At 60.4% G+C, this 17,583-nt stretch overlaps 2 protein-coding genes and 1 long non-coding RNA gene across 10 annotated transcripts; 2 read left to right on the top strand and 1 right to left on the bottom strand.

Moving 5' to 3' along the window:
* The first annotated feature begins 1,648 nt into the window (after positions 1 to 1,648).
* On the top strand, positions 1,649 to 11,887 carry LOC125179673 (mucin-3A-like). Of its 8 annotated transcripts, none has more exons than XR_010827354.1 (12): positions 1,649 to 1,838; positions 7,003 to 7,319; positions 7,469 to 7,576; positions 7,657 to 7,784; positions 8,363 to 8,636; positions 8,723 to 8,791; positions 8,916 to 9,078; positions 9,161 to 9,313; positions 9,943 to 10,046; positions 10,150 to 10,209; positions 10,313 to 10,356; positions 10,495 to 11,887. XR_010827354.1 is itself a non-coding variant. In XM_066987390.1 (11 exons), exons 2-10 carry the CDS (start codon positions 7,301 to 7,303, stop codon positions 10,324 to 10,326), a joined length of 1,032 nt encoding a protein of 343 aa, XP_066843491.1. In that variant the 5' UTR covers positions 3,314 to 3,453; positions 7,003 to 7,300; the 3' UTR covers positions 10,327 to 10,356; positions 10,532 to 11,887. The 8 variants fall into 8 exon arrangements, 2 of the variants coding, with proteins under 2 accessions (XP_066843491.1, XP_066843492.1); XR_010827352.1 differs by lacking the exon at positions 1,649 to 1,838 and adding an exon at positions 3,214 to 3,448; XR_010827350.1 differs by lacking the exon at positions 1,649 to 1,838 and adding an exon at positions 3,219 to 3,453 and having other exon boundaries at positions 7,006 to 7,319.
* LOC136788721 (uncharacterized) lies at positions 2,609 to 4,308 on the bottom strand. The gene is made up of 2 exons (XR_010827355.1): positions 3,925 to 4,308; positions 2,609 to 3,362 (listed from the first exon to the last, which is right to left on the bottom strand). It is a non-coding gene; the product is annotated as an uncharacterized lncRNA (long non-coding RNA).
* A 2,542-nt stretch (positions 11,888 to 14,429) lies between the features above and the next one.
* On the top strand, positions 14,430 to 17,324 carry LOC136788774 (zinc finger HIT domain-containing protein 2-like). The gene has a single exon (XM_066987454.1). The coding sequence runs from the start codon at positions 14,621 to 14,623 to the stop codon at positions 16,127 to 16,129; it is 1,509 nt and encodes a 502-aa protein (XP_066843555.1). The 5' UTR covers positions 14,430 to 14,620; the 3' UTR covers positions 16,130 to 17,324.
* Positions 17,325 to 17,583: the final 259 nt, after the last annotated feature.

The raw sequence follows: 17,583 nt of genomic DNA, 5'->3' as shown, positions 1-17,583 counted from the left end.
TGTGAAAAAGGAGGGTTTAATCTTGCAGTGAGTATTTGGGGTCTTGAAAAGGGAGGGTTGGATTTTAAAAAGTGGGGTTTGGACCTTTAAAAAAGAGGTTTTTGAGCCTGGAATGATAAAATCTTTAAAGTTGGAAAGATCTCTCAACCTACTCTGGAGAAATCCCCCATGAAAGCGCGCCCCTAAACCTTTTAAACTCCTCCAGGCACGGTCTAAGGAGATTTTCTCACTTCCAAGGGAGCTTTTGGTCTGAAAAGGGTGGATTTTACCACCCAAAATGAAACTTCATCTTCTCAGAACAGGGCTGGTGTGTAACCCCTCATTTTTCCACCCAAATCCTTAAAATTCCCCCCTTCTAGGGGCTCCTCTGGAGACAGCCAAACCCGCTGGGACAGCGCTGCAGGACAGGACCGAGGGGCTCCTGCTGTGGCAGGAGGATGGGCCCGGGTGACCGTTGGGGGTCCCTCCCGATCCCCAAAATTCTGTCATTCTCTGTGATTCTGTCATTCTGCGAGATTCTGTGGTGGCCGGGCCCTGGCGGCTCCCTCAGCTGCCTCAATGCCGGAAAACCCCCGCACCCCTCGATCCCCCGCTCCGGGGCATTGCACAACTGCCTGGGACGATAATTGGGAGAGGGCTGGGGCGGAAGGAGCCGGGGGGGCTGTGAGGGTTTTGGGGGGCTGTGGATGGGCTTCGGGAAGGGTCTCCGAGGGGTTGGGGGGATTTGGGGGGGTCTGTGAAGGGTTGAGGGGTGTGGGGGGGAGGTCTCTGGGGCCTGTGAAGGTTTGGGGGGCTTGAGGGGGGATCTGGGGGGGCTGGGGTCGCTTGGGGGGGGCTGTGAGAGGTTTGGGGGGCTTAGGGGTTGGGGGCTCCGTGGGAGCTTTAGGGGGGGTCTGTGAAGGTTTGGGGGGGCTTGAGGGAGGATCGGGGGGGTTGGGGTCTCTTAGGGGGCTCTGTGAGGGGTTTGGGGCGCTCTGCGGGGGCTTTAGGGGGGTTCTGTGAGGGTTGGGGGGGCTTAGGGGGGTCTGTGAGCCCTTGGGGGTCCTCTGAAGCTTTTGGCGAGGGGTCTGCGAGGCCTTCGGGTGATGTCAGGGGGAGCCACGAGGACTTTGGGGAGATTTGGGGGGTTGTGGAGACCTTTGGGGGGATTTTGGGGGTCTCCGTGAGGCCTTGGGGGTCCTGTGAAGACTTCAGGAGGGGGCGAAGGGTTATGGGGTGGGGGCGTCGTGCTTGAACCCGGCAGCCAGCCGGTAAATGCGTCTGGGGGCCCCTCGGGGCGTTAATGAGCGGTAATGAGCCGGAAAATGCAGCTTCGTGTTAATTAGCGGCGGGGGGTTAATGATAACGAGGCGGGGGCAGCGCAGGGCTGGGCCGGGAGGCGAGGGGAGGGGGGGGAGAGCCGAGCGCTGACGGAAAAGGCCGAAGAAACCCGAGCGCGTCCGCAGGGGGCGGGGCTGGGGCGGAAGGAGCCGAGCGCTGACGGCGGGGGCGGGGCGCCGACGGAAATAGCCGAGCGCCGACGGAAAGAGCCGAGCGCCGGCCGCGTTCGGAAAGGGCACCCCGCGAGGGGGCGTGGCCTCGATCCCCACCCCCCTGCCCGACCCAATCCGGAAAGAGCCGAAGCGTTCCGAGCGCGCTCCGGAAGCCGCCGAACGCTTCCGGAAACAGCCGAGCGCCCCGCCTTCGGAGCAGCCAAGATGGCGGCGCCCATGCCCCCGTGCGGGCGGTGCGGGGCCGCCGCCGCTCCGTACACCTGCCCCCGCTGCAACCGCCGCCTCTGCTCCCTCGGCTGCTACCGGGGCCACGGGGCCTGCGCCGAGGCCTTTTACCGGGAGCAGGTGCTGCAGGCCCTGGCCGCCGAGCGCGGGGTCCCTCCTCCGGGCCGAGGCCGGGTCCGGGCCGCCCTCGGGCGGCTGCGGGAGCTACGCGAGGGCGGGGACAGCGACAGGGCAGGGGGCCCACCGCCATTTGGGGTGTCTCACCCCGGTACCGCTCCTTCAGGAGAGCTTCCTCCTGGAGCAGGCCGGGCGCAGGAGGGAGGCTGAGGGAGCCCTCAGGGAGGGCGGCCATCTTGTGGTCCCTTAAAGAGTTTTTTTTTTTTTTAGCTTGAAATCTCCCCCAAATCCCTCCCAAGGCAGCAGAATCCCCCCCACAGGGCGTGGATTTTCCTCCAGGCTTGGTTTCGAGCCCTCACAAACGAGCTCGGAACTGAAAAAAAGTTTTAAAACCCTGAAATGAGGCTTCCAACCCCAAACACGGGGTCCCCGAGTGCTGAAAAATGGGGTTTGGGGTGAAAAAGGAGGGCTTAAGGCCTGCAGTGAGGTTTTGGGGTCTTAAAAAAGGAGAGTTGGATTTAAAAAAGGGGAGTTTGGACCTTTAAGAAGAGTTTTTCCAGCCTGAAATGATAAAATCTTTAAGGTTGGAAAGATCTCTCAGCCTAATCTGGAGAAATCCCCCATGAAAGCACGCCCCTAAACCTTTCAAACTCCTCCAGGCACGGTCTAAGGAGGTTTTCTGACCTCCAGCGGTGCTTTTGGTCTGAAAAGGGTGGATTTTACCACCCAAAATGAAACGTGACCAAAATAAACTTTATCCTCTCAAAACGAAATTTACCAAAATAAAACTTTATTCTCTCAAAACGGGGCTGGGGTTCGACCCCTCATTTGTCCACCCAAATCCTTGAAATTTTGTGTTTACCATGTGCTCTAAAGCTCTAAACCCACAAAACCCCGCTTTCCACCCCCAGTCCTTCAGAATTTCGATTTCTTTTTCGAGGAGACCCCAAAAAGGGGGGCACAGCCTCGGCTCCCCCCTCACAGCGCAGGCCGGGCCCAGCAGGGAGGCTGAGGGGGCCCTCAGGGAGGGCGGCCATTTTGGGGTCCCTCACGGAGCACAGAGGGGCTGGGGAGCGACAGCGACAGGGCAGGGGGCCCACCCCCATTTGGGGGTCTCACCCCGGTCCCTCTCCTTCAGGCCCTGCAGGCAGTCGCTCCACCAGTCTGTCTCCCGCTCACACTCCCTGAGGGTTACAGACGTTCTCGCGAGAGCGCTCTGCCTGGCGTAGGCCATCCCGGCCCAGCTAGCGGTCGCCAGACGTCAGAGGACTTGTTCGTATGGGTGGGTGGGGGGGAAGTCTGCCCTCTCCGCCCTCCCTGCCTGCCCTGCCTGCGCGAACTGCGGCTCCCCACCCTGCTGACATGCCACACGCTGCTTGCTCTCCGTGGTCGCCGCGCTCCTGGTCGCTCGTGCTCCCTAGGGGCTGCTTTTGAGCGTCCGGGGAGGGGGTGCCGCTGCCTCCGCCTTCAGCTCGTCAGCCTCCATCTCTTGGGCTCCCGGCGGCTCCCTTGGGTGCTTCGAGCGGCCTCGACGCCGAAAAAAAAAAAAGCCCTGCCCGTCCCGATCCCCCGCTCCGCTGCAGAACACGCCGGCCCCGGAGCCGATCGCCCCGGCAAGGCAACTGGGGGCTGGGATGGAGGGGATTTGGGGGGGTGGGGGATATAAGGTGTGGGGTGGGGGTTACGGGGAGAGATACGGGGCTGGGCTGGGGGGATAGGGGGCGAGATATGGGGAAAGGGGGGGGATAGGGGGTGGGATACGGGGTGTGGGGCGTGATATGGGGGGAAACGTGGGGCTGGGCTGGGGATATGGGGGGGTACGGGGGGCTATGGGGCAGGGCAGGGGCTGTGGGGGGGGCTGTGGGGGGAAATGGGGGACTGTTGGGCGGGGGGGCTATGGGGTGGGATATGAGGGGGCTGTGGGGTGGGGGCGGGGCCGTGGGGCCGGGGAGCGAGGGGCTGTGCCCCCCTCTGCACGTGACCCCCCCCTCCAGGTGACCTCCCCCTTCCCACGAGACCTTCCCCCCCCCCCCCCACCTGATGTCCCCCCCCCTCCCGCCGCCTCAGCCCCGGCCCCGCGGCCGCTCACCATGGCGCCGCTTCCTGTCCTCTCCCCGCTCGGTGCCGCTTCGAGTCCTGGCCCCCGCTACCGCTTCCGGTGGGCTCGGCAGCCGCTGCTGCCATGGCAAGTGGACAGAGGCCGGGGCGGGCCTGGGCCCACATCCATGGGGCCTGGGCCCACATCTATGGGGCTGAGACCCCCCAGGCCCACACCTATGGGGCACAAACCCCTCCCAGACCCACATCTATGGGGCCAAAATCCCCCAGACCCAGATCTGTGGTGCCAAGACCCCCCAGACCCACGCCCATGCGGCCTAGACCCACATCCATGGGGCACAAACCCCTCCCAGACCCACATCTATGGGACTGAGAGCCCCCAAACCCAAATCTAAGGGGCCGAGACCCCCCCAGACCCACATCCATGGGGCCTAGACCCCCACCCATGGGGCACAAACCCCTCCCAGACCCACATCTATGGAGACGAGACCCTCTCCAGACCCAAATTTATGGGGCCGAGACCCCCCAGACCCAAATTTATGGGGCCGAGACCCCCCAGACCCATGTCCATGGGGCCTAGACCCACATCCATGGGGCACAAACCCCTCCCAGACCCACACCTATGGGGTCGAGACCCACATCTATGGGGCCGAGAACCCCTGAAGTCCAACTTTCCGCAAATTGGGGTGGTTGGAGCCCGGCTTCCTTCCCGCGAGGTCCCGGCCTCCGCCATCCCACGGTCGCTGCAGCCGAGGTCTCCAGCTCGTCCTTCGTCTCCCCGTTGGCTCCTCCGCCGCCTGTGTGGTGGAGAAACATCTTGAGATGGTGATCGTGGTCATCGACGCCCTGCAGGAACCTCCTGGACGGTTTGTGCCTCGCTGTTTGGTCTTCCCAGCAGGTATCGGGGTGGTTGAAGTGCTCCAGGAGAACCAGGGAGACCGAGAGGCTGCTTGGAGCTGTGTGAAGACTTCCCCTCCTCCTCTTCCTCATCTGGTGGCCGTGGTATCGACAGTGGATGTCTGCCCTTTAATCCGTACCCCTGAGCTCTCAGTCTCCAGGAGGAACCAGAAACAATTTGGGAAGAGCTGGCTGGGAGCGGAGAAGATTTGAGAGGCCGCAACCTTGGCTGGAAGGGACCTGAGAAGACCCAAGAATCGATCCAGGAAGACCTGGCCGTAGTTGAAACTGGTCTGAGAGGACACAATGGTGGTCGGAAATGATCTTGGAAGACCCAGTGATGGTTGGGATCAATCGAGGAGGATCCAACAGTCATTTGAAACAAACTTGGAGGACCCAATGGTGGTTGAAAGTGATCTTGGAAGACCTGGCCATGGTTGAAAATTGTGTGAGAAGACCCAACGATGGTTGGAATCCATCTGGGAGGACCCGAAGATGGTTGGAATTGATCTTAGGGGACCGAAAGATGGTTGGAAATGATCTTGGAGGACCCAGTGGTGGTTGGAAGTGATCTTGGAAGACCTGGCCATGGTTGAAAATGGTCTAAGAAGACCCAACAGTGGTTGGAAATGATCTTGGAGGACGCAGCGGTGGATGGAATCTAACCCAGGGGACCCAATGATGGTCGGAATCAACCTGGGAGGACCCAACGATGGTTGGAATTGATCTTAGGGCACCCAACAATGGTTGGAAATGATCCTGGAGGACCCAATGGTGGTTGAAAGTGATCTAGGAACACCTGGCCATGGTTGAAAACGGTCTGAGAAGACCCAGCAATGGTCGGAATCGATCTTGGGGGACCCAATCATGATTGGAAGTGACCTTGGGGACCCAACGATGGCAGGAATCGATCTTAGAAGATCCAACAATGGTCGGAAATGATCTTGGACAACCCAGCGATGGTTCAAATGATCTTGGAGGACCCAGCAATGACTGGAGTTGATCTTGGGGGACACAACAATGGTTGAAAATGATCTTGGACCACCCAACGTGGTTGGAATTAATCTTGGAGAACTCAACGATGGTTGGGCACGACCTGGGAAGACCCCACAATGGCTGGAATCAACCTACGATCCCCCAACCCCAACCCCCACTTCCCAATTTGGGTCAGATTCACCCCAAACAGGAAGAAACACCCCCTCCCCGGGACACCGTGATACCCCCAGGGTGGCAATATCGGGGAGGGGGCCGTCGTGGTTGTCCCCGATAACGGGGAGGGGACCGTCACGTTTGTCCCCACGGTCACGGTGCCCACGATTGGGCCGGGCACGGCCCGTCCCCCAACCACCACCCACCCCGGGGATGGGCAGCTCCTCCCCGCAGAGGGGCAAAGTTCCCCACCGCCACTCCTGCCCTGGGCATGCCTCCGCACCGGGATGCTGCTGGCAGCGCCGCGGGGCTGGGGGGCACCAAGATGGGGGCTTGCATCCGGGCCTTCCTCCTCCTCTTCCTCCTCCTCCTCCTCCGCGGGGATGTGGTAGGAGAGTGGAGCCCGGCCAGGGGACACCGAAATGCAGATGTGGGGGGCAGGAGGGAGCGGCCTCCCCTGGGGCATCTCCTCAGGGTGCGCTGGGGAGGCTGAGGGGGGAATCGGCCTCCACGGCCCAAGGTGGCACTGTCCTGGTGGGAACGGGGACAGGGATACTGGGGAGGGGGACAGGGACACTGGGGAGGGGGACGGGGACAAGGACAGGGATGGGGACACTCCACAGCCCCCCACCCCGCGATGATGGCACTGACGAGGGCCAGCGGAGGCCAAAATTGGGGCAGGGGAGACCACAAATCGGGGCAGTGCAGATGATGAATTGGGAGCGGTGGAGGCCAGAATTGGGACAGCGGAGGCCAGAATTGGGACAGGGGAGGCCATGAACTTGGGCAGAAGAGACCACAAATTGGGACAGCAGAGGCCACGTCCTCCCGTGCGGCCTCTGCGCCACCCATCCCACGGATGTGTGAACGGGAGCAAGACGAGGGTCAGATGAAAGCACAAGTGAGGGAGAGGCCGGGGGAGGGGTGTGGCGGGAAGGCCGGGGGCGAGGCCGGAGGGTACAAAGGGGGAAGGTGCGGGACGGGGCGGCCGCCACAAAGCACAAAGCCTCCAAAGGTGCTGACGGCAGCCCCAGGATTAACTCCAGATTTCTCATCTCCATAGCAGGGAATACCGTGATATTTCCGGACGATGAAGGAAATTGCTCCGTGAAACCTCCACACCGCTGGTCTCCACAGAAGCGTCTCCCTACACAGAAACGACCTCCGGGCTCTCCCCCCCCACTGAGGAAACCTCATCTGGTGACACCCCCACACCAGTGACCTCTACCAATTCAGGAACCTCTTTCCCTGCCTCAGCCACCACTGGGCCAGTAACCACCAGTACAGCTCCAGTGACCACCACCACCTCCCCAGCCACCACCCCAACCACCACCACCATAATCACCACCATAATCACCACCATGATCACTGTTCTTGCAGGTCAGCCTCCACCTCTTTCCCATCCTCCCTCCTCTCGCCCTCCTCCCTCCTCCCAGGCCTCCATCGCTGCACCTCGCCCCCATCCTCCCCGGGGTCTCCTCACGGGACCCCCACCCCTGGGTGCCCCCTGACCTCCACTCTCCCCCCAGTGGTCTGCCAGAACGGTGGCACCTACAATAGTGCCAAGTGCATCTGCCTCTCCGACTTCTACGGCCCCTTGTGCGAGTTCTCCAGGGACTCCATCACCACCGAGCTCCGTAAGTGCGGCCTCCCCCCGGCCCACGGCCTCCACCCAGCCCTGGTCCCCCTGCGCTCACCCCGCTCCTGCCTCCCGCAGCCATCGAGGGGACAATCTTGGTCAACACGGAGGTGGTGGTGACCATCACCAACTTCGACTACACGGAGGAGCTGCAGGACCGCCGCTCGGAGGCCTATGAGAGCTTCGCGAGGCATTTCCAGCAGGAGGTGAGGCCAGGGTGTGCAAGGGGAGGCTGGGAGCACGAGGGGAGGCCAGGCTACATGATGGGAGGTTGGAACGCAATGGGAAGCTGGGAACAGGAGGGGAGGCTGGGCTGCGTGATGGGAGGCTGGGAGTACAAGGGGAGACCAGGAGCACAAGGGGAGGCCAGGCTGTGCGAGAGGCGGCTGGAAGCACAAAGGGAGGCAGGGAGCTCAAAGGGAGGCTGGGAGCATGAGGGGAGGCCTGGAGCGTGAGAGGAGGCTGGGCTACACGATGGGAGGCCGGATTCTGTGAGGGGAGGCTAGGAGCGAGAGGGGAGGCCGGACTGCAATGAGGGAAGGTTGGGCTGCACGAGGGGAGGCCGGATTGTGTGAGGGGAGGCCGGGCTGTGCGAGGGGAGGCTGGAAGCACAATGGGAGGCTGGGAGCACGACGGGAGGCCAGGCCGCGTGAGGGGAGACCGGGCTGTGCCAGGGGAGACCAGGAACGTGAGAGGAGCTTGGGAGCACAAGGGAAGGCTGCGCACCACAAGGGGAGGCTGGGCTGCACTGGACCCGTCCTCACAGCGCCCCTCACCCTGGCAGATGGCCAAGATCTATGGCTCCGTGCCCGGCTACGAGGGCATGAAGATCCTCCGCATCAGGCCGGTGGCCTCCAGCAGGCGGGGAGCCCGGGTGCGCAGGGCCAGGGGAGCCTCCGTGTCCTCCCCTGTGGGCGCCAGCCTCAGCGTGGACCACAAGGTCATCTTCAGAACCACCGCCAGCCCCAACCTGACCGAGGAGTTCCAGAACAAGACGCAGGAGCTGGTGCAGAAGCTTCGGGAGATTGCTGACAGCCAGAGCAACTGCGAGAACAACTGTGGGTGTCCCGTCCTCCCCCCTCACCCCCCGACCCCTCGGGGAGGCCCCGGAGAAGGGTCCCTGACAGCCTCTCTCTCCCCACAGTCATAGTCTGCTTCAGGGTGCCACCCAGTCCCATCATCAAGAACATGACGAAGTCCACTTCATTTGACGGTGAGGCCTGGGTGGCTGGGGTGCCCCCACGGAGCCCCATGTGCCCCCTGAGCCCCCTATGCACCCCACCAACCCCTACGCACCCCACCACCCCATTTGACCCCCTCCCGTGCCCCTTCCTCAGCACTGTGCCAGCAGCGGGCGCCCGTCGGCTACCAGGACTACTACTACGCGCTGAACACGAGCAGCACCATCCGCTGCGTCACCAACTGCACGGCCAACACGCCCGGCACCATCGACTGCCACCATGGAGAGTGCCGCGTCACCCGCGCCGGGCCACAGTGCTTGTGAGTGACACCACGCGTCCCGCTGTGCGCACCCCCCCAGCCCCCTGGGACCACCGGGCCTGACCTTTCCTTGTCCCTGCAGCTGCCCGGATGAATCGCTCTACTGGTACACGGGCACCCAGTGCTCCGGGCGCGTCAGCAAGGTGGCCACCGGCCTGTGGGGGGTGGCCATGGTGGTGCTTGCCTGCATCACCTTTGCTGTGCTGCTGGTGATCCGGAGGAAGCGCAGGAAGAGGTAGAGGGGCAGGGATGGTTGGGGCAGATTAGATTGGGTTGTTTGGGGTGGTTGGGTTGAGGTGAGTTGGGTTATGGTGAGTTGGGGTGGTTTGGTTTGGATGGGTTGGGTTGGTTAGGTTGGGTTTAGTAGGATTGGATGGGTTTGGGTCTTTTGGGTTGGATGGGATGGGATGGGATGGGATGGGATGGGATGGGATGGGATGGGGTGGGATGGGATGGGATGGGTTGGGTTGGGATGCGATGGGATGGGTTGGGTTGGGTTGGGTTTAATTGGGCTGGATGGTCAGGGGTCTTTTGGGTTGGTTGGGTTGGGGTGGTTTGGGTTGAGTTGAGTTGAGTTGGGTTGGTTTGGTTAGGTTGGATGGGTTGGGTTGGGTTGGGTTGGGTTGGGTTGGGTTGGTTGGGCTGGGTTTAATTGGGTTGGTTGGGCTGGGTTTAATTGGGTTGGATGGTCTGGGGTCTCTTCGGTTGGTTGGTTGTTGACGGACACGTGGGCTGGTGGCAGACACCTGGGCTTGGTTGGGGTTCAGAATGGGGTTGTTGGTGGACATCTGGGCAGGCTTGGGGGGGGGACAGCCCCTCCTCTGTCCTTCTGCCCCCTCCGAGCCCCCTGGTGCTGCCCCCCAGGAACACTCCGGCCACCGTTGAGGCGAGCCGGTACAAGAACGAAGGTGGCACCTGTACGGCATCCGATGGCTTCGTCCTCAACAACAGCAACACCACCAACCCAGGTCGGGAGGGCTCCGGGGGGCAGCACTGGGGGGGCGGTGGGACCACAGCTGCTCCCCCAGCCCCACCACTCACCCCATCGCCCCCCACCCATGTCAACAACAGGCGGCAGCCTACGGAGCTTCACAGCTTCGCTGTAACGGGTCAACACCGACATCCCGGAGTGTGCCCCCAAGACCCCTCCCCCCCCACACCCCCCCCCACACCCCTCAGCCCCCCCGGACCCATCTCACCTCTGTCCCCTTCTCCTTTCTCTCCAACCTCCCAGATGCAGATTGCTAGACCCTCGCTGCGGCCCCAGTTGTGACCCAGGTACTGTGAGATGTGGGGCAGGGGAATGTGGGAGCACAGGGTGTGGGGCTGGGGTGGGGTCAGGGGGATGTGGGGCAGAGTGCTGTGGGGCAGGGGGATGTGGGAGCCAAGAATCTTCTCAATGATGCTGCTTCCAAGGACAATGTTGCTTCCTGCTCACCTCATTGCCCACCAGCACTTCCAGGACCTTCTCAACGACGCTGCTTCCAAGGTCATCGTTGCCTCCTGCTCACCTCATTGCCCACCAGCACTTCCAGGACCTTCTCAACGACGCTGCTTCCAAGGTCATCGTTGCCTCCTGCTCACCTCATTGCCCACCAGCACTTCCAGGACCTTCTCAACGACGCTGCTTCCAAGGTCATCGTTGCCTCCTGCTCACCTCATTGCCCACCAGCACTTCCAGGACCTTCTCAACAACACTGCTTCCAAGGTCATCGTTGGCTCCTGCTCACCTCATTGCCCACCAGCACTTCCAGGACCTTCACAACGACACTGATTCCAAGGTCATCGTTGGCTCCTGCTCACCTCATTGCCCACCAGCACTTCCAGGACCTTCTCAACGACGCTGATTCCAAGGTCATCGTTGGCTCCTGCTCACCTCATTGCCCACCAGCACTTCCAGGACCTTCTCAGCGACGCTGATTCCAAGGTCATCGTTGGCTCCTGCTCACCTCATTGCCCACCAGCACTTCCAGGACCTTCTCAACGACGCTGCTTCCAAGGTCATCGTTGGCTCCTGCTCACCTCATTGCCCACCAGCACTTCCAGGACCTTCTCAACGACACTGATTCCAAGGTCATCGTTGGCTCCTGCTCACCTCATTGCCCACCAGCACTTCCAGGACCTTCTCAACGACACTGATTCCAAGGTCATCGTTGGCTCCTCCTTACCTCATTGCCCACCAGGACCTCCAGGACCTTCTCAACGATGCTGCTTCCAAGGTCATCGTTGGCTCCTCCTCACCGTGGTGCCCACAGAAGTAATCTGGGAAAAAGCAGATGGGGCTGGGAACAATTTGGGAAGACTCGGTGTCCTGGTTCCACAGGACAGAGTTAATTTTCCTCCTAGTAGCTGGTAGGGTGCTATGTTTTGGATTGGGATGAGAAGAGCGCTGATAACATGCTGATGTTTTAATTGTCGCAGAGCAGTGCTTACACCAAGCCAAGGACTTTTCAGCTTCTCGCTCTGTCCTGCCAGCGGGCAGGCTGGGGGTGCAGCGGGAGCTGGGAGGGGACAGACCCAGGACAGCTGACCCAAACTGGCCAAAGGGGTATTCCATACCATCTGACGTCATGCTAAACAATATATAGGGGTGGCTGGCCGGGGTGGGGGGGCCGGCTGCTCGGGAATAGGCTGGGCATCGGTCAGCAGGTGGTGAGCAATTGCACTGTGCATCACTTGTTTCTTACACATTATTATTATTAATACTATTACCATTATCACTATTATTATTATTGTTATTATTATTATTATTATTATTATTATTATTATTATTATTATTTTCCTGTCTTAATAAACTGTCTTTATCTCAGCTCGCAGGCTTCACTTTCCCGTTTCTCTCCCCCATCCCAGAGAGGGAGGGGGGAGGGTGAGCGAACGGCTGTGTGGTGTTTAGCTGCCGGCCGGGTTAAACCACAACAGTCCCTTTTGTGCTCTAAAACCACACAACCCCGTTTTCCACCCCCAGTCCTTCAGAATTTCGATTTTTTTTCGAGGAGACCCCAAAAAGGGGGACACAGCCTCGGCTCCCCCCTCACGGCGCAGGCCGGGCCCAGCAGGGAGGCTGAGGGGGCCCTCAGGGAGGGCGGCCATTTTGTGGTCCCTCACGGAGCACAGAGGGGCTGAGGAGAGATGGCTGCCCGTGGCTTCTGGGGGGGACGCGGGGACGTGTCAGGGAATGGGGGGGCTCTGGGAACGGGGGGGGCTCTGCTAATTACAGTCCTCAGTCGTTAGGGTTGGAAGAGACCTCCAGGGTCACCTGGTCCCAAAAACTGAATGTGGGACTCGAGGTTCAACACAATGCTCGAGGATCCCCCCCCCCCGAAAATAAAGCTTCACAAAGCACCCCCCCCCCAAAAAAAAGCACAAAGCTCCCCTCAAAACCCCCCTAAAAGCCCCCAGAACACCCCAAAACCCCTAAATCTCCCCCAAACCACCCAAGGCAGCAGAATCCCCCCCATGGGGCGCAGGTTTTCCCCCAGGCTCGGCCTTGAGCCCTCACAAATGGACTGAGAACTGAAAGGAAAGGTTTTAAAACCCCAAAATGAGGCTTCGGACCCTAAAGACAGGGTCCCCTAGCACTGAAAATTGGGATTTGGTGTGAAAAAGGAGGGTTTAATCCTGCAGTGAGAATTTGGGGTCTTGAAAAGGGAGGGTTGGATTTAAAAAAGTGGGGTTTGGACCTTAAAAAAAGAGGGGTTTTTTTTGCGTCTGGAGTTATAAAATGTTTAAGGTTGGAAAGATCTCTCAGCCTAATTTGCAGAAATCCCCCATGACAGCGCGCCCCTAAACCTTTCAAACTCCTCCAGGCAAGGTCTAAGGAGGTTTTCTCACCTCCAACGGAGCTTTTGGGCTGAAAAGGGTGGATTTTACCACCCAAAATAAAACTTTCTCCTCCCAGAACAGGGCTGGGGTGTAACCCCTCATTTTTCCACCCAAATCCTTAACATTTTTCACTTTACCGCTTGCTCTACAACCACAAAACCCTGTTTTTCACTCCCCACTCCTTCAAAATTTTGATTTATTCTTTTGAGGAGACCCAAAAAGGGGGGCACAGCCTTGGCTTCCCCCTCATGCCCTCATCAGGCACCCTCACGAGGGAAGAAGAAGAAGAGGAGGCTGAGGGCTACCCTCATTAACGTTAATTAATAAATTTCCTGGTGGTGAGGGTGATAGAACATGGAACAGGGCCCAGGGGTGGAGGGGGGGCCTCCTCTGGAGACAGCCAAACCCGCTGGGACAGCGCTGCAGGACAGGACCGAGGGGCTCCTGCTGTGGCAGGAGGATGGGCCCGGGTGACCGTTGGGGGTCCCTCCCGATCCCCAAAATTCTGTCATTCTCTGTGATTCTGTCATTCTGCGAGATTCTGTGGTGGCCGGGCCCTGGCGGCTCCCTCAGCTGCCTCAATGCCGGAAAACCCCCGCACCCCTCGATCCCCCGCTCCGGGGCATTGCACAACTGCCTGGGACGATAATTGGGAGAGGGCTGGGGCGGAAGGAGCCGGGGGGGCTGTGAGGGTTTTGGGGGGCTGTGGATGGGCTTCGGGAAGGGTCTCCGAGGGGTTGGGGGGATTTGGGGGGGTCTGTGAAGGGTTGAGGGGTGTGGGGGGGAGGTCTCTGGGGCCTGTGAAGGTTTGGGGGGCTTGAGGGGGGATCTGGGGGGGCTGGGGTCGCTTGGGGGGGGCTGTGAGAGGTTTGGGGGGCTTAGGGGTTGGGGGCTCCGTGGGAGCTTTAGGGGGGGTCTGTGAAGGTTTGGGGGGGCTTGAGGGAGGATCGGGGGGGTTGGGGTCTCTTAGGGGGCTCTGTGAGGGGTTTGGGGCGCTCTGCGGGGGCTTTAGGGGGGTTCTGTGAGGGTTGGGGGGGCTTAGGGGGGTCTGTGAGCCCTTGGGGGTCCTCTGAAGCTTTTGGCGAGGGGTCTGCGAGGCCTTCGGGTGATGTCAGGGGGAGCCACGAGGACTTTGGGGAGATTTGGGGGGTTGTGGAGACCTTTGGGGGGATTTTGGGGGTCTCCGTGAGGCCTTGGGGGTCCTGTGAAGACTTCAGGAGGGGGCGAAGGGTTATGGGGTGGGGGCGTCGTGCTTGAACCCGGCAGCCAGCCGGTAAATGCGTCTGGGGGCCCCTCGGGGCGTTAATGAGCGGTAATGAGCCGGAAAATGCAGCTTCGTGTTAATTAGCGGCGGGGGGTTAATGATAACGAGGCGGGGGCAGCGCAGGGCTGGGCCGGGAGGCGAGGGGAGGGGGGGGAGAGCCGAGCGCTGACGGAAAAGGCCGAAGAAACCCGAGCGCGTCCGCAGGGGGCGGGGCTGGGGCGGAAGGAGCCGAGCGCTGACGGCGGGGGCGGGGCGCCGACGGAAATAGCCGAGCGCCGACGGAAAGAGCCGAGCGCCGGCCGCGTTCGGAAAGGGCACCCCGCGAGGGGGCGTGGCCTCGATCCCCACCCCCCTGCCCGACCCAATCCGGAAAGAGCCGAAGCGTTCCGAGCGCGCTCCGGAAGCCGCCGAACGCTTCCGGAAACAGCCGAGCGCCCCGCCTTCGGAGCAGCCAAGATGGCGGCGCCCATGCCCCCGTGCGGGCGGTGCGGGGCCGCCGCCGCTCCGTACACCTGCCCCCGCTGCAACCGCCGCCTCTGCTCCCTCGGCTGCTACCGGGGCCACGGGGCCTGCGCCGAGGCCTTTTACCGGGAGCAGGTGCTGCAGGCCCTGGCCGCCGAGCGCGGGGTCCCTCCTCCGGGCCGAGGCCGGGTCCGGGCCGCCCTCGGGCGGCTGCGGGAGCTACCTGAGGCCGGGGATCCGCAGGCCGCGCTAGGCCGCGGGCTGTGGGGGCGGCTGAGCCGGGCCGAGCGGGCCGAGTTCGGGAGGCTGGTGCGGAGCGGGGAGGCGCTGGGGCTGCTGCCCCCGTGGAGGCCGTGGTGGTGGCGGAGGGGCCGGCCGGAGGGGCTGGTGGAGGAGCTGGGGCCGGGGGAGGGCGAGGAGGCCGAAAAGGAGGCCGAAAAGGTCCGAAAAGTGGACAGAGAGGCCAAAAAGGCTGAAGAAGTGGACGAAAAGGACAAGGGAGACCATGAGGAGGACGAGAGGGACGTGGGGGATGAGGAGGAGGCCAGAAAGGACAAAATGACCAAAAAGGAGGCCAAAATGGCCAAAAAATCGGACAGAGAGGCCAAAAAGGCCAAAAAAGAGGACAAAAAGGACAAGGGAGACCACAAGGAGGACATGGAGGCCAAAAAGGAGGCCAAAATAGCCAAAAAGGAGGCCAAAATAGCCAAAAAGGAGGCCAAAATGGCCAAGGGAGACTGGAAGGACGAGGAGGAGGACGTGGAGGATGAGGAGGACAATGGAGACGAGGAGGAGGACGAGGACAACAGGGGCATGGAGGTCAACGAGGAGGACGACGACGAAGGCCTGGCCGGCCCCATGCCGCCTCTCCCCGCCGCCGTGCCTCCCCTGCGCAGCCTCTGCGCTGCGCCGCCCTCGCCCCTGCTCCGCTTCCAGCTGCCCAACGTCCTCTACGGCTACGCCTTCGCCCTCAGCCTCCACCACGGCGACGAGGCCCTGCTCCCCGAGATGGCCGCCGCCGCCCTGGCCTCCGCCGCCAGCCTCCGCTGCCGCCGCCCCTTCGCCTCCACCGCCGAGGCCCTCCACGACGCCCGGCGCGAGGCCGAGGCCGCCGGCTACCCGCGGTGCCCGCTGGGCAGCGCCGGCACCGTGCTGGCCGTGGCCCAGCTCCTGCGAGGCCGCAGCCGGCGCCGGCCCGCCGAGGACGCAGAGGCCGCCCTGCACCACCTGGGGAGGCTGCTGGGGGCGGCGCGGCGGAGGCTGCGGGGCGAGGACGAGGAGCGAGGCCGCCTGGGGAGGGCGAGGAAGAAGTGCCTCTACCTGCTGGCCTGGAGCCGGGAGCGCGGCGGTGAGCTGGCGGCGCTGGCCGAGGAGGCCCGCCAGGTCCACGCCGAGGTGGCCGCCGCCGAGGCCGAGGTGGAGGCCCTGCGGAGGAGGCTGGAGGGCAGCTGGGGGGGGCCCCGGCCTCCGGCGGCGCGGGTGATGGTGGAGGAGCTGCCGTGAGGGGGGGACGAGAGGTGGGGGCGGGTTTGGCCTCAACATGGCTGCTCGTTAAGCACTGAGGGCTAACGAGGGAGTTATGGCCTCAACATGGCCGCTTGTTAAGGACTGGGAGCTAATGAGTGATGGGAGGAGGACATGGCCTCAACATGGCTGCTCGTTAAGGACTGGGGGCTAACGAGCAGTTGGAGGGCCCTGGACTAATAAAGAGAAATTAATAAGAAATGGCGGTGGGAGGGGCCGCTCGTTAAGGTTAATGAACACACAGGGAGGGGAGGTGTCATGAAGAAGGGTTAACGAGCTGGATTAATGAACCGGATTAACGAACTGGATTAAAGAAGTGGGTTAGCAATCCAGATTGACAAAGTGGATCATTGAACTGTGTTAATGAGCTGGGTTAACAAACCGGATTAATGACCTGGATGAGTGAACCAGGTTAATGAACCGGATTAATTAACTGGATTATGAACTGGATTAACAAACCAGGTCCATGAACCTGGCCAACAAACGCAATCAATAAACCGGATTAACGAGCTGGATTAAAGAACTGGGTTAGCAATCTGGATTAATAAACCGGATTAATAACATGTATTAATGAAGCGGGTTAACGAACCAGATTAACGAAGTGGGCTATCAAACTGGATTAGTGAACTCAGTTAACAAACTGGATTAACGAACCAGGTTAACAAACCAGATTAACAAACCAGGTAAACAAACCCAATTAATGAACTGGATTAACAACCCAGTTTAATGAATGGGGTTAATGAACCAGATTAATAAACCAGGGTAAGAAACCCGATTAACGGACTGGATTAATGAACCGGGTTAATGAACGGGGTTAATAAACCAGGTTAACAAACCGGATTAAAGAACTGGATTAACAAACGGTGTTAGTAGACCTGATTAATGAGCTGGATTATTGAACCAGGTTAACGAACCGGATCAACAATCGGATTAATGAACTGGGTTAACAATCTGGATTAACGAACCAGGTTAACAAACTGGATTAACAAAATGGATTAAGGAACTGGGTTAACAAACCAGCTCTACCATCCAATTAATGACCTGGATTAATGAACCGGATTAACGAACCAGGTTAACAAACTGGTTTGATGGACCGGATCAATGAACCAGATTAATGAAGCAGGTTAATGAAGTGGATTAACGAGCCAGGTTAATAAAGCGGATTAACGAACCAGATCAACAACCCCGATTAATGAACTGGGTTAACAAACTGAATTAATGAACTGGGTTAATGAGCCGGGTTAACAAACCAGATTAATGGCCAGGTTAACAAACTGGATTAATGAATTTGGTTATCAAACCAGATTAATGAACTCGGTTAATGAACCGGATTAAGAAACCGGATTAACGAACTGGACTAATGAATCTGGTTAACAAAGTGGATCAACAAGTGGGATTAATGAACTGGATTAACAACGCTGGTTAACAAGCTG

Source organism: Anser cygnoides, chromosome W (genome assembly GCF_040182565.1).
Source record: "Anser cygnoides isolate HZ-2024a breed goose chromosome W, Taihu_goose_T2T_genome, whole genome shotgun sequence".
Lineage (NCBI taxonomy): Eukaryota > Metazoa > Chordata > Aves > Anseriformes > Anatidae > Anser > Anser cygnoides.
Note: the sequence above shows the minus strand (reverse complement) of the source record. Positions and strands in the feature narration are given on the sequence as shown.